The following is a 15798-nucleotide window of genomic DNA, read 5'->3' as shown; positions in this document are numbered from 1 at the left end:
GGACCCTGTGGGATCCTCCAGTGGCATTCTGATGTCTTTGGGCTGCAGCATTGTATCTGCTTCCCGTGACTGGACGGTGCGGGGCCACCTGTCAGCCCAGCTTGGCCCCGAACAGGCAAATTAGGTGATGTCAAAGCCTTGGCTGAGGCCCAGCCCCTGGAACCTCCCCTTCCTTCCCTCGTGTCTCCCTCACTCGGATTCCCACACACTCCGGAGGGCCCAGAGGGAAGGTGAGAGGGAGTGAAGGTAGGAGCACGTGGCCACCCAAGCGTAGCTCCTCCAGCCTGGAGAACGGGTGCTCCCAGGGGCTGAGCTGGACCCGAAGGGAGCCTCCCTCCCTCTTACCTTAAGCCCTGATCTGCAGCGATCCCGGAGCGTCACTCCTCCGGTGTGAGCGTGTGGAGACGGCTGGCTGGTTCATTGGCGCCCCTCCGCGGGTGGCGCACAGGCCAGGCCTGGCCAGGCAGCGATGGCTGATGAGAAGACCTTCCGCATCGGCTTCATCATGCTGGGGCTCTTCCTGCTGGCCCTCGGCACATTCCTCATGAGCCACGACCGGCCCCAGGTCTACGGCACCTTCTATGCCGTGGGCGGTGTCATGGTGATCGGGGGTGTCATCTGGAGCATGTGCCAGTGCTACCCCAAGGTAAGTGGGTAGTGGGGACAGGTGGCCTGGGGGCCAGGGCCCAGGAGGGCCTGGGGCTGTGCCTCTATTCCAGGCATCAATCCCCCATCCTTCAATCGTCTTGTTATCCTTTCCCCTTTACCCCTTCTTTTCTTATCTCCACTCTCCTGAGCATCCATCCATCCATCCATCCATCCATCATCATAACGATTGATCAGGAACCCCCTGGATCTGGAGCCCTGAACTAGGCACCATGGGGGAGACGCAGCAAAACCCACCACACAGTCCAGGTGCTTGAAACCAGAGCTCATGAAGGCTTGCTGCCTGCCAGGCACGCCTGCATCCTTGGTGCAGTTCAGTCCTCATCCTGAACTTTTTGGTACCTTTGAAGTTCTATTTTACACTAGAGAAGCCCGAGGCTCAGAAAGTGAGGTCCCACAGCTCCTGAGTGTCAGGGTTGGGATAGAGCTCAGACGTGTGTCGCCTAAAGCATAACCCTCCACCTCGGGAGGGCGATCCCTTGTGTCCCAGGGCTGCTGAGCGTTCTGGGTGGTCAGCTGTCAACCTTGATGGCATGGGTTAGGCAGCTCTATCTTTTGAAGGTTTAATGGACTCCTAGCCTAGTAAGTGACTTAGTGATGGGAAGAGCTCTGGTTTGGGAATCTTGAGATCTAGTTCTGCTCCAAACTCTCCGTGTGACCTTTATCTTGCTGAGCCTCAGTTTCTTTCATCTGCAAAATGAGGCCCCGAGCTCCTATTTCTCCCAGCCTCACAGAGTTATTATGGAGAACAGAAAAGAGATGGGCAGTTTTGTAAACTGTAGAGTGTTATATTTAGGTGAAGCGCTGCCACCCTTACTGTGAGTGATCCTCTCAACAACCCTGTGAAATGGGCATATCAGGAGTTGTAATCCTTCAGTGCCCAGAGAGGTTGAGTGACTTCTCCAAGGTCACAGCAGCTGGTCAGATAGACCCAGGGAGACAAGGAAAGAAGCATGGATTCTAACTTGGGCTCTGCCTCTAACTACCTGGGAGACTTTGGTCAAGCCCCTTCCCTCTCTGAGCCTCAGTTTCCACATTTGTGGAATACGTGAGTCAGGAAGAGGGGGAGGGAAAGAGTGTGCATCTTTAAGGGCCTTGCGGGTCCTGCCATCCAGGGCTCCAGGTCCCAGGCAGCCTCACACCCTCAGACACCTCCTCGCCTCTTGCCTGCATGGCCGTGCTGGGGTTTGCGAGGAGGGAGGAGGATCCTGGGGGCCTGGGCTCGGCTCTCCCCGTCCTGTCTCCTCTGTGGGGAGCCCTGGGCTGTTAGCGCGTTCATTCAGCACTGAGGCGGTCCCGGCTGGTTTGTGGTCATTTACCGAGCAGTTTACAGTCAACTCGCCTCTCTCTGTTCAGTGTCCTGAGCAGAGGTCACTGGGAGAAGAGGGCCCTGGGGGACAGCAAGGTGATGGCCGGGGTGGGGTGGGGGGAGTGTCCTTCCTGCCCTCACCCCCTTCACAGAGCTGGCTGTGGGCGGCGGGCAGATTGACCGGGTGGCAGTGGGGATAAGAGGCGGGGGGCGGAGGAGGGAATATTGCTGGGTATTAATGAGTAACTGTTGATAGATTCACGTGTTCATGTGCTGTGGAGGCCGCATGGTGGGTCAGAAACGGCACAGGTTTCAGTGCCCACCAGGCCCTGACTCAAATGCCCCTCCCTGTGTGCCACTTCTGTGGCCTTGGCAGAGGCTCGCCCGGGCCTGTGGAGGAGCCAGTGGGGGCTTGTAGGTGGGGGACCTGGCATCACGCCTGGCCTGGAGCCAGTGTGAAGGCAGCGTTCTCAGGACAGGTGTTTGTGGCTTGGGGCGGGTCTCTGGATGTGTGTGCAGGTGCGTGAGCACAGACGTGGGTGTGTGTTTCAGGGACGCAGGCTGTTAGGGCTGGAGCACTAAAGGAGGGGAGGGAAGTGTGTCGTAAACCAGGGAGGTGTGCTAGACGGGGGTCCCAGTCTCCCACATTGTCTCATTGGAGCCTGGGCCATCGGAGCCCTCAGCAAATGCTGGTGACCATCCTCCCTGCCGGATCCTCCCCTGCCTCAGTGCCTGACGAATGGGAATTTTCTGGATTGAAAAAAATATAAATATAAGGGAATGGAATTAGCCGATTATGATACAGGGGAAGGGGTAGCCAGTACCCATGTGAATTAAGCTGTCCCTGTCTTTGGGGCCCTGGGGGTCTCATGGAGGAGAAAATTTTCTGCCTGATGGGGAGGGTGTGGGCTTCACAGGGAAGATGAGCTGGGGTTTGTAGGTTAAGCAGAAGTTCACCAGGCAGAAAAGCTGGGGAAAGAAATTCCAGGCAGAAGGAACAGCATGGGCAAAGACATGAGGTGAAAGAACAAGGCAAGTGGGTCAGCCTGGCTGCCGGAGGGTGTGGGGAGCGAAGTAAGGCGGAGAGGGAATGGGGCTCGGGTCCATGGGACCTGGATGCCATGCTGAGGAATTTGGACCTGGCCCTTTAGTGGATGGGATGAGGGAGGGCTGTGAGCAGCTTTGCAGTTCAAGGAAGCTATCGGGCTGACGTCTGGGAGGAGGAACGTTCAAGAGCAACCAGGCCAGTGGGGGAGGCTCCTTCTCCGGTCCAAGGGAGAATGATCATCTCCTAGACTGAGGCAGAACTTGAACCCAAGGCTGTAGGAGCTGAGAAGACATTTCCAGTTCATCAAACATATAGTACCTGCTGTGGCTGGGCGTGGCCCTGGTACTCCCATCCAGCTTATTTTATTGAATTTCTGAAGTAGACTTGGTCAGATTTGGTGGCCAGCTGGGCCTCAGGCTTGAGAGGGAAGGAGGTATCGGGGCAAATCTAGCAGGTGCGACCGTCAGGGATGCTGTGCCCATTAGCTGAGATGGGGCAGGGGAACTGGGAGAAGGGGAAGGACTGTCTGGGAAAGCAGGGCCTCTCCCTGTCTGGCTTCTGATTCTGCCTACAAGTCGCCCTCTCCCCACTCCTGCCTGCTCTGCTGGAGCCCAGGACCAGGCCCCTGATTGGTGGTTGATGGCTTGGTCCTCTCCATGGACCTCCCTCCATCCCTCTGTTCCCTCCCTTTGGGGACTGCTCAAAACTCTGCCTAAACACCAATCTGGCTATGTATTCTCCTGCTGAGAACTCCTCCAGGGCTCCTATTGCTTCTGGATAAAGGCTGAATTTCTTAGCCTGATGCTCTGGGGTCTTTATGATCTGATCTCCCCTCCCCAGCTTCAACTCTGCCGGTCACCCTTTCTTAAAAGAACTTGTGTTGTAAGATTCTCAGGACTTTCCTTCTCCTCCAGGCTTTTCACAGTGGCAATGATAATGATGCTGTAGAGTGATAATGATGATGGTGATGGTGATGAAGGTGCTGGTGCTGATGCTGATTGTGATGACATAATTATGACGTTGATGGAGATGGTGGTGGTGGTGGTAGTGGTGATTATGATGATGAGGAGGAGGAGGAGGAGGAGGAGGATAACTGGAGGAAGGGGCAGCTTCTAGGAAATACAGAGTCAGCTGGCAAGTGCAGGACATACTAAGTGGGTGTGGAAGATACCCAGGCCCCTCCCTCATTTCCAGACATCTGGGGGAAGCTTACCCCTCACAGGAGTTCTAAGAACACATCCATCTATCATTCCCTTCTCCCCAGCAGGATAGGGTGCTTTCCTGGTGCAGACAAGTGTCTTTCTCTCACCGTACTCTATGGGAAGGGAGAAAAGGGGCTGCTATTTATGAACCTGGCATAACACAATCGGGTCTCATCAAATATTTGTTGAACAAATTTTCAGCTGAGGAGAACAAGACTCAGAGAAGTCAGGTAACTTCATCTTCAGTAGCATCAAACTATGATTTACTGAGCAGCTACTATGTGCCAGGCTCTGTGCTGGGGGACTCCTTATATGTTATCTCATGGAATCCAGGAGACAGGCATTACTAGTCCTACTTTTTTTTTTTTTTTTTTTTTTTTTTTTGTGGTATGCGGTCCTCCGTCTGCTGTGGCCTCTCCCGTTGCGGAGCACAGGCTCCGGATGCGCAGGCTCAGCGGCCATGGCCCACGGGCCCAGCCGCTCCGCGGCACGTGGGATCCTCCCAGACCGGGGCGCGAACCCGGTTCCCCTGCATCGGCAGGCGAACGCGCAACCACTGCGCCACCAGGGAAGCCCCACTAGTCCTACTTTTTTAAATTGTAAAATATACATAACATAAAATTTACCATCTTAACCATTTTTAAGTGAACAGTTCAGTAGTGTAGGCACAACCTCAGCCATCCACTTCTCTGTCCTCCCCACCTCAGCCTCTGTCTGTGCCAAGAAACACATGAACTACTTCCCACTCATTCACCAGATGCGGACGAAGGGCCCACTCCGGGTTGGGCAAGTGCTGGGCACTGGATAAGGACCCCTGGAAATGACAAGATATGACCTCCCCCAGGGCAGGGGTGTTCGTCTCATTCACTCATTGCTGCCCCCTAGTGCCTAGAAGAGTGCCTGGCACACAGCTGATGCTCAATGAGTGCTGGGTGAATGAAGAGCCAGTGGGAGGAGGAGCCCAGAGATCCAGCCAGCCACAGGTGCTGGGCCCTGAGCAGGCACCCTCCTGTCAAACGGGGTGGGCTCCCTTGTCAGGCCTCTCTCCTAGGGTATGTGGAGATGTTAGGCCCGTGCTCTGGGGAAGCAGTGACCACGGATGTGTGTGGGCAGCTACAGAGAAGCCTTCTCCCCTTTGCCCTGCAGATCACCTTCGTACCCACTGACTCTGACTTCCAAGGCATCCTGTCACCGAAGGCGCTGGGCCTGCTAGAAAACGGGCTCACTGCTGAGATGAAGAGGTGGGTGCCGGGCCCTCTGGGGCGGGGGTGGGGCAGTGGAGGGAGGGGAGGGGCAGTGGAGGGAGGGGAGGGGCAGTGAGCGCCTCAGGCCAGTCTTCCCCTTGCCAAGGAGGGGGCGGGCAGGAGGGGTGGGTGGTGTCTCCCCCCCTGCCCCAGGCTCTGGCTTTGCCTTCCCACTTACTGAGAACATACTATCAGAAATCATGGATTGTTCTGACCTCTCAATTCTATGAGGTGAGCTTTATTATTACCATTTCACAGATGAGGAAACTGAGGCTCAGGGATTTTGTCCTGTCTTACAGTGAAGTAGTGGCAGACCAGAAATCAAAAATAGGTGTGACCCTAAATCCGACACAGTGGTGACTACTACTCCTCTAGCAAACAAGAGGCATGATGATGGCCAAGGCACATCCCTGGGGCCCTGCTACTTTTTGGCTGGGTGACTTTGGGAAAGCAACCTGCTTCTCTTTGCCCCATCTGTGAAATAGGGATACTAATAGTACCTTCCTCCTAGGCTTCAGGGAGGGCTAAGTGAGATAATACAGCCGTCCCTCAGTATCTGTAGGGGATGAGTTGCAGACACCCTCTCCCACCACGTACACCAAAATCTGCAGATGCTCAAGTCCCTTATATAAAATGGCTTAGTATTTGCTTGCAATCTATGTACACCCTCCCATATGCTTTAACTCATCTCTAGGTTACTAATAATATTTAATACAATGTAAATGCTATGTCAATATTTGTAAATACAATGTAAATGCTATGTAAATAGTTGCCAGTGTGTGGCAAATTCAAGTTTTGCTATTTGGAACTTACTGGAACTTAAAAAATATATATTTTAGATCCATGGTTGGTTGAATCTGCGGATGCGGAACCTGTGATATGCATGGTGGACTTTAATAAGCCAAGTGCTAAGAACAGAGCCTGGGGCATAGCGGGCCCTCTATAAGCCTTTGCCATCATTAGTAGCAAGTGCTTCCAAAGCACCAGAGAGCAAGTCAGGCATTTTTGTGCCCATTTCTTCTTTCAGTCCTCATAGAAACCCTGTGAAGTGGGGGAGTGGCAGGCCCATTACACAGATGTGGAAACTGAGGCTCAAGAAGTGCAATCACAAGCCCCAAACCTCACGGGGAGTCAACACCAGACCAGACCTGGGTGGGTGGGTGTGGGGACCAGCCTCAGGACTGGTCACACAGGGAGAGCTGCTAGAACAGAGCTGGGGCTCAGGCCACCCTGAGCCTGCGCTCCTCCCTGCTGCGCCCAGCCCTGGACTGTAGAGAACAGTGGGGAAAGTGGTGCTTGGAGCCGCAGTACCACCCCCTAGGTCTATGCCACCTGGGCAAGCCAGCTAAGGTGTCTGTGCCTCAGCTTCCTCCAGTATCTCCCAGAGTTACAGGGAGGGTGAGATGAGCTAACTGATAGAGCCCGGCCTGCAAGGAACACTCAGTAGCTGGTTCTTACTGTTGTTCTGTCCTCATCTGAAAAGCGGGAACAACCATTCTGCTTCAAGGTGTCGTTCAGAATAAATGGGATGATAAATGTAAAGGCTTCAGGCCACCGTCTAGAACTCAGCAAACGCTCAGTCAATGCGAACTGGTCTTCATTTGACAGTCGCAGCCTTGGAGTTAACTTTGGAGACGCAGGTGAAAGGAACACTGGACTGAGGGTCTGAGCTCTGCCACTCAACTTAACTTGTTGGGCCTCAGCCTCCTCGTCAATGAACTGGGTACAGTAACCACCCGCAGAGGCTTCTCTGAGATCGGGGGAGAGCCGGTGCGCGGAGCAGGTGGGCCGGGGAACGGCACTGACGTCTGTTGATCGAATCTTGGCCCACCTGCCTGTTCTCTCTCCCGCTGTCTGCTGTGCCCCCGCCCAGCCCCCGGACCCCCTACGTCAGGCTGTGGGAGGAAGCCGCCTACGACCAGAGCCTGCCAGACTTCAGCCGTATGCAGATGAAGGTCATGGGCTACAGTGAAGACCCCCACCCCGTCCTGGCTCCTAAGCCGGGACGGCCACAGCCAGGAGCCAGCGATGGAGGAGAAGGTGGCCCTCGCGACCCTCAGGCCTTGTTGGAAGCCGCCGTGGTCATCCACAGGGGCTTGGACCAGGACGAGGGAGAAAGAGACCCAAGTCAGGGCAGGCCCGGGTGAGTGCACGGACCGCAGGGGCGCTGGGGTGAAGGAGGAGGGGTGTGGCCACTGAGAGGTGGCTGGGGTCACTGGGGAGTAGAGAGGCTGGGGACACCCTGAGAAGCAGCAGGGGTAGCAGACACATGGGTCTCGGCTTAGATGGGCCCGAGTTCAAATCCCAGCTCCTCTGCTGTGTAACCTTCGGATGTTCCTCACCTTCCTGAGCCTGTTTCCCCACATGGGGATAATCGGTCCTACCTCAGAGTTGTCTGAATACTCGCCATGAGGGGCCAGGGCAGGGAGCCAGAGGACCTGAGTTCAAATCCAACCTCTGCCACCAATGTGCTCTGTGACCTCAGTCAGGTCACTCCCCGCCCCACCCTGTCCCCAGCTGTTCATGAACTGGGTTCCTCATTCATCCACGTAGTCACTCATCCACCAGCATTACTGGGTACCTACTCCCTGCCAGCCCTTGACAGCCCCTACCCTGGCGGAGCTCCTCGTCCAATGGGGGAGGCACACAAGGGAACAGAAGGTGACACCCAGTGTGACAGGGGTCGTGGGCCCAGAGGAGACCTCCAAGTGATTGGAGAGGCAGAGGAGTGACCTGGTTTGGATAACACCATAATGGCCCATTTCTTGAGCACCTACTATGTGCCAGGCCTTGTGCAAAGTGCTTTGCGATCATTATCTGTTGTAAATCTCAGGGATAAACATAGGAGTGAATGCTATTATTTCCCCCATTTTACAGAGGAGGGAACTGAGGCCCAGACAGGTGAGCTCACCTACCCTGGGCCTTGCAGCTAGTGGCTAGGATTTGGACACAGGCAGTCTGACTCAGAGCTACCCTCGCCTTTTCCACCTTTGCCCCTGCAGCCCCCCGACCTGTCCCCAGGGCCCTGCACCCTTGGCTTCCTTCCAAGATGATCTGGACGTGGGCTCCATTGAGGGCAGCAGCCCCAACCTGGCACCCTCTGAGGGGGAGGAGCCCCGGTCTGCACCCCCGGAGCCCCAGGCTTGCAGGTGCCGGCTGGACCGCTTCCATGACTTTGCCATGATTGATGCCCCAACGTTGGAGGATGTGCCTCCAGAGAAGCAGCTACAGGTGGCAGCCCTGCCCAGCTCCTGGCAGAGACCCCCGAGGACAAAGCGGGAGGAAGAGGAGGCTTCGGACACAGGTACAGAGGAGCTGGAGCAGGAAGAGGAAGACTTGTACTACGGGCTTCCCGACAGCCCTGGGGACCCCCTTCCGGACAAGGAACTGGGCTTTGAGCCCGATGCCCAGGGCTGACATGGAACTGCTCCCTGGGTTTTAGCCTGGCTCCGGGGCTAACCCCGATGTGACCACACAGGACTTCAATTTCACTACCTGCAAAATGGGGTTAGATGGAGGTTCACAGGAGACAGTGGACCCGAGAGCATTTTGAGAACTGCACAGAAATGCACAGGGAGGAGATGATTATATTACTGGGCCATTGCTGTTCCGACTATTAATACTTTTTGTAAAGTTTTGAAGGTAAAATATGATTAGTTGAGAAGATCTGCAGCTGCCAGGGCCCCCAAGAGCCCTTCCTGCCTCCCCCGAGAGCTGGCCTCTGAACAGGAACCCTCCTGGGTGCTACCCCCGTGTCCCCGATCCTCTGTGAAGGCCTCTCAGGGTTCTTGTTCCTCTTGCGTCTTTTAGTCCAGCCGGGGGATGGCATGATTTGTCTTCACTCAGAGCTAACGTCCCCGGCTCGCATCCCTCGGGTGGCTCCTGTAGCTCTGGGATCCAACACCTTCCATGAGTGACCTCTGCTGACCTCCCAGCTTTCTCCCTGGTCAGCCCCACCCCACACTCACCCTGCTGCCCCATGCCCTTGCCAAGCTGTCTCCTCTGCCCGGATGCCCTTTGTCCCCTGTCTGCCTGGCAAATTCAGGCTCATCCTTGAAACCTCTGCACAGACATCCCTCTTCTGAAAGCTTTTCCTGATGTCACCGCTTCTGGGCCGAGTTAGTCCTGGCTCCCGCGTGCCACCTCTGGGCCATCTCTGGGCCTTGCGCATTTATCATGGAGCATGGCTGCCTGCTCAAGGTCAGCACCTTTGCTTTACTCACCTCGGTCTCTCCTGTGCCCAGCTGGTGGTCACTGAGCATGTACAGAAGTGACCAGAACCCACGAGCCTTTTGCAGGGAACGCTGCCTCCCCCACTTCCCTGAGTCTCAGACTCCTGACTTAACTAATTTGGTTCAGGTGGCATTTACTGAGCATCTACTGTGTGCCAGACGCTAAGCTGGGATCCTTAGGAGGAAAGAGACACAAACTGATGACAGTTCTCACCCTCGAAGGGCTCCCAGTCCACTGAGCCTGGTGTCTTGTAAGTTAGCACAGAGTGCAGAGCAGAAACTGAGGTGGGAACAGAGGAGTTAAAAATTGTCACACCAGAGGCAGCAGAGTGACACTCACACAACCGTTGGGGCCATCGAGCGCAGGGACAAATAGCTCCAGCTGCCTGAGCAGCCCCTGGAGGTATCACCGTATGGTAGCATCACCGAGTGACGTTTTTCTTAGGCTGATCTCTGCAGAGCCCCTCTGGGCCCCATCAAAGGGATGGTGGCACTACCTCATCCTATGTCCCCACATTCAGAGCTTGCAGCCTGGGCCTCCTGGGAGGGCTGGCCTTCACCTGGGCTGGGCCTCTGGGTCAGGGTTGGGGTCACGGCCAAGGGAAGGGCACACCCCTGGGACCCCCTCCCTCTCCTTTCTGGGTCATTGCTACCTCCTGTAGGAAAGCCTCTGCTGTAACAGATGTTCCGGCTCACGGCCCGTTCCTGCACTCTGTTCACTCACGCAGGGAAGGGGTGGCCCGCATCAGAAAGAACACCAGTGTGAAAGGCTAAAATAAAAAAGTTTTCAGTGTTTAGAGCGGTCACCTTCATTCACCTGCAAATTCTTTTATGTGAGCCCCTCCCACGCCCCCAGTCCCCCTCTGGGCAGGATAAACGAGGCATCCCGAGAGTTGAGGGAACTCTCTGGAAAGCCAACACCAAACACGGTGGCGTAGCCGGCTGGGACAGCTGTGTGCGTGGAAACTTGGGTGTGGCCCACGCCTAGGCATCACACTGCAGGGCACCCCCAGACCTCAGCGGAGAACCAAGAGTCTCTGGCTGCCCGGCCCATCCACGGAGAGAACCCTGTCCCCGGGAGGGCGCAGGGACAGAGATGGCCGGGCCAGGCTTCGAGCGCCGTCCGGCTCCCCCGATTTCTTGCTGCTTGATTGGGAGACCACTCGCCTGGCCTGCCCGGGACAGTCCTGGTTTAGGCCCACTGTCCCTGCCTAATTAGTAGTAGTGCATCCTTTCACCCTCGAAAGTATCCCCTTGGGACGATAAACTACATATTCACCCTACACTGTGACCTTGGGCTTGGACCTCACCTTCCTCACCTGTGGGAGGGAGGTGATGGATCCTGGGCTTTGCCTTTTGCAGGGTTAGGCGGCGGTGGCGGTGGCGGGGGGCGGGGGGGGGTTTGAGGAGACCCGTCTGCTGGTGCCTTGCAGGTGAGGACCACCAGCAGCTTGCCTGTGGTTAATAGTTGGGTTTGTTGCTCATTGCAGTGAGGGGGGAAACCCCAGGGGATCTATGAGGTGTCTCTGTCAGAGGGTGTGAGAAAGGACTTATATGGGATTTGGGCTTGCGTGAGGTGACTTGGGGGAGGGTCTGAGGAAGTGGTCTCCAGATTGGATGCTGTTGGGAAGCAGGGCTAATCCATGGTGGGGCATCTTAATCCTATGTAGGAGACCAAGCTAAGGAGGCAACTGGCGAAGAAGCAGCAGTCATGCTCCAGCCAGAGAGGGTTGTGTGGTCACTGACGTAATCTGGACAATGTTCCTGTTTGCTATGCACAGCCGTAGCTACCGGTGGTCTGGGTTTGTCTTGACCCATCATGGTCACAGAGTGCCTTGTCTGGTGCTGATATTCTGTGAAATTGTTCGGCTTCACCAGAAGACCACCGGGGCCCAGCTGCGAGGGCCGGGCCGGCTCCTGGCTCTCAGGCTGCTCTTCTTTCTCAGCCTCCCGGCTCCTCTGGGGCCTGCTGGCGACCGTGGGCTGGTGCAGTTGGGGAGCAGACTGTGCTGTGGATGTCATTTGAAAAGAAGAGTCTGCGGCTGCTCTTCTGCTCGGCTCCAACCGTCCCAACTCTGAATGGCCACCTCCATTGTGCTCTGTTCCCTTGACCTTGCCAACTTTCAGTCCTCTAAGAACATGGGCCCCTGGGATGGCCCCTCTCTTCATGCAGGTCCCCGGGGGCAGGGGCGGTGCCGCAAGGGCCTGGGGGAATGGCCTTGGCAAATCCTGGGATTCCAGCTCTCAGCCCCAGGCTCCGGATTGGTGTACCGTGGCAGAAATTCCTGTTCTTTCCACCCTCCCGTCAGGTCAGAGGGGCTTTGGGAAGTTTCCACTCTCTGGGGAGGGGTGGCCCCTGCCCTTCACTGGGAAAGAGTGATCCTGGGGGCAGTGAGCTTGGGCTCTGTGATTGCTTGCTGTGACCTTGGGCATGTGGTGACCCTCCCTGGACTTCTGTCCCTGTTCTCTATACGATTAGAGGGAGGTAGACAAGATTCCACTTCTACTCCTGGTCCTTAAGCACGGTGCTGGTCACCTTCACACCGATTACCCCGTTTAGGCCTCTCAGTAGCCCTAGGGGACAGATCCGTCGACTCCACATTGCAAATGTTTGCTCTAAATCCCAGACTTTGGAGTCAGAGAGACTTGGGTTTGCACTCAGCCTCTGCCAGTTCCTCGCTGTGTGACCTTGGACAAGTCACTGCCCCTCTCTGAGCCTCAACACCCACATTTATGCAGTGGGAAGGATAATACCTGCCTCTCAGGATGTCATGAAGAACTAATGGGTTGATGCTTCCAACACATCATAGGTGCTTGAACAGCGTCTGTGTCCTTCCTTCCCTCTCCGGGTCTCAGTTCCTCACCTGCACAGTGGGGATTAACTCTGTCCCCGTTATAAATGGGACAGTAGGTGAGTGGATTCACCAGGGAGAAGATGCGTGTGGAAGCTCTTTGCAAAGGGTACAGAACATCTACGGTGTGCCAGGCGCTCAGGGGCAGAGGAGCTGACAGCAAGCGACAGGGAGCTAAGGGACAGGGAGAAGGACCAGGAGGATTACTTGTGCCAGGGCAGACGAAGAAGCAAAGTTACTGAGCATCCGCTAAGTATCGGGTGGTCCCTGAATGGAACCCTCCCAAGAGGAGCTGACAGCAAGCGACAGGGAGCTAAGGGACAGGGAGAAGGACCGGGAGGATTACTTGTGCCAGGGCAGACGAAGAAGCAAACAAAGTTACTGAGCATCCGCTAAGTATCGGGTGGTCCCTGAATGGAACCCTCCCACCAGCCCTGAGAGGTGGGCATCCCAGGGCCCGGGCTGGGATTCCAGCATGGCCTCTGGAGCCTGTGCTCTTCCTCCAATGCCACCTGGTCCGCACATGTAACAAGACCCATAATCACCTATTACGCTGTGCTCACCTGATCTCATTTCACCCTCAAAATCTGCAAGGTTGGCGTGCGTCCCCACGTTACAGACGAGGACATGGAGGCTTTGAGAGGTGGAATCATCTGGCCATCCCTCCAGAGAAGGACAAAATGGGGGAGAAGAGATGAAGCTGTAGGGCCTTCCACTTCCGGCAGGATTCGTCTAGTAGTCCCAGGTGATTCCGACCCTAGTGAGGACAGGAGAAAGACACACTTCAATAATGCAGGCAGCAAGGTTGCACGGAGCATCTACCTGCGTCTTTCCCTGTGTTGCTGCTCAGGGCGGACACACACCTGCTCCCACACCTTCCATGACTCCCTATTTCCCACAGGATAAGCCCAGACTCCTCAGCCTGGAGTTTGAGGCTCTTTTCAGCCAATTTGTCCACCACTTCCTCCAGTGCCATAGCCGCTGGAAACTTGACCCTTGACCCCATCTGCTTAATGCCCTTCCTCCCTTCTCTATCATCCCTCAAGGCTCAAATTCCACCTGTTCCCTGGAGCCTGAACTGACCTTGCTCTCCCTCCTGGGGCAGAACCCATCCGCATCCCACCCTCTCCTCTGTGTCCTTCCCAAAGTGTGTGCACTGCTCTGGTCCCAGCGCTGCTTACGTGGCTGTGTGTGTGCTGGTCTCCTCACCTGGGCTGGGATGTCCTTCAAGGACAGGGGCCTCTGACTCTACCCATTTTTCTATCCCCAGGACTTAGCAAAAGCAAGTGGCAATAGTGCTGGTGGAAGAGGATGGAAGTGACCCAAATTGAACTGAACCCCATGGCCACCCCGAAGGCTCGTGGCCCCGTTGCACAGACCACACAGCACAGGGATGAGGAGCTCTGGCTTCGGCATAACCAGTCCTGAGTTTGGGACTGGGCTTCCCCTGGCAAACTGTGTGACTTTGGCCAAGAGACTTACCCTCTCTGGTCCTCAATTTCTCTATCAATAAAGTGAGGTTAATAATATCTACCTAATTGCATATGAAGATTAGATGGGATCACGCGTATCGAGCGCTCAGAGTGTGCCTAGTGAGCCCTCAGTAAACGGTAGTTATTATCATTACCGTTTGCAGAGAAGAAGGGAATGTGCACAACGTGTAGACATCAGGAGCCAGTGTAGACTTGAGGTTGGCATCCAAGCGCTGTATTCTTAGCACTTCCCAAATGCAGGTCAATGGACCCAGCTGGGCTGGTGGCGTCAGACTCTCCTGGGAAGTTTTAAAAGTGCAGTGTCCTAAAATACCCCCAGAGAGGTCTGGGATGGTCTGAAATGTGAATAAGCCAAGCCAAGTAATTCTAAAGTGCGGAAGGGCTTAGTCTTTTGTTTTTAAACAAGTTATCAAGGACTGGAAGGGTTGGAAGATGGCCCAGAGAAGGCAGGGTGGCAAGCCAGGAATTAGATGGGTAAGACGAAAGGGCAAGGGTATCTCAGGCAGAAGGCATGGTGCAGGCAAAGTTCCATAGGAAAGAAGGAGGAAGATGTGGTCCCAAGAACCTGGAGGAGGCTAGTCTGGCTGGAGTGATGGTGGACGCAGTCAGAGAACGAGGCTGGAGCTTGGTCACAGGACTTCTTGAATTCCTACTGCAGAGCTCACATTCTATCTGATGGGCAAGTGGGATCCACTGATGGTTCCTGAGCAGAGGAGTGACATGGAGAAAGGAATGGTGAGGACATATTCTGGTTAATATGTGCAAAAGAGAACGGAAGGGCACATATTGGTGGCAAGAAAGCTAGCTCGCGGCCTGTGGCAGGGTTCCAGTTCCCAACCTGACATGGGAAAGGTTTTTTCCACTGTGGAGGGGAAGCTGGGTGCATGCTAGGTCAGGACTGAAGCTTGGTGGAGCCAATGTCCCAGATTCCTCATTGCTGACCACAAGATGAGCCCGGCAGAGCAGGGGACTATGTGGCAGAGGCTGAATCTTCTATCCAAGTCACCAGAGCCCTGGTCAAGGCAGTGTTCAGTTCAGAGAGAGCCCAGGGGAAGGGCAGGTGAGGGTCCAAGGGACCCAGTAAGTGCCCAGGTCAGATAACCGGCCCCATAGGTGGTTCTGCAGATGGTGAAAGCTCCCAAGCCACCTGCATATCCTCACGTTAACCCTGATGAGAGCAGACCTGGGGTGGAGGGTAGGTGGGCAACAGCAGGCTTTGGATGCCTGGTCTGCCAGCCTGGAGACAGGGAAGGGTCGATTTCATTCATTCATCCATTCATGTATTCATTCATTCATTTATTCTGGCCACAAGCACTCACTAATCACCTGCTTGGTGCCACCCCCTGTGCCAGGCACTGGGGGCAGAGAGATGCGTCTGACCCATGCCTGTCTAGCTGGCGCCCCCCTCCCCTGGGGTAGCTGCAGAATGAACAGTGACAGGTCAGAGTGGTCAGTGCTGGGCAGAGAGAAGCACAGTAGGGGTCTGACCCCACCTGGAGAGTCAGCAAGAGCTTCTCAGACTTGCACCGAGCTACGTCCTGAGGGTTCACTGGGGGAGAAAGGGAGAGGAGAGCAGCCTAGACAAAGGCAGGGAGCCCGGGGTCACCCCACCGTGTTTGAGGAGTGACCCAGGGGTAGGTGTGAGCAGAGCTTAGGATAGATGGGGAGGACGGCTAGAGAGGACACGGGTGGGTAGGTGGGGACTTGACCAGGAAGGGCTGTGGGTGCCACCCTGGAGCAAGTGGGAGAGCC

General features: G+C 55.5%; 1 protein-coding gene across 2 annotated transcripts; it reads left to right on the top strand.

Moving 5' to 3' along the window:
- Window positions 1–442: 442 nt before the first annotated feature.
- Window positions 443–8934, top strand: BSND (barttin CLCNK type accessory subunit beta). 2 transcript variants are annotated; one of them, XM_007110071.2, is made up of 4 exons: window positions 443–646; window positions 5372–5466; window positions 7343–7612; window positions 8472–8934. In XM_007110071.2, the coding sequence occupies exons 1-4, from the start codon at window positions 470–472 to the stop codon at window positions 8884–8886; spliced, it is 957 nt and encodes a 318-aa protein (XP_007110133.1). In that variant the 5' UTR covers window positions 443–469; the 3' UTR covers window positions 8887–8934. The 2 variants fall into 2 exon arrangements, with proteins under 2 accessions (XP_007110133.1, XP_007110134.1); XM_007110072.2 differs by having other exon boundaries at window positions 470–646; window positions 5372–5465; window positions 7336–7612.
- The last annotated feature ends 6864 nt before the right edge of the window (window positions 8935–15798 follow it).

This window comes from Physeter macrocephalus, unplaced genomic scaffold (assembly GCF_002837175.3).
Source record: "Physeter macrocephalus isolate SW-GA unplaced genomic scaffold, ASM283717v5 random_345, whole genome shotgun sequence".
NCBI lineage: Eukaryota > Metazoa > Chordata > Mammalia > Artiodactyla > Physeteridae > Physeter > Physeter macrocephalus.
Note: the sequence above shows the minus strand (reverse complement) of the source record. Positions and strands in the feature narration are given on the sequence as shown.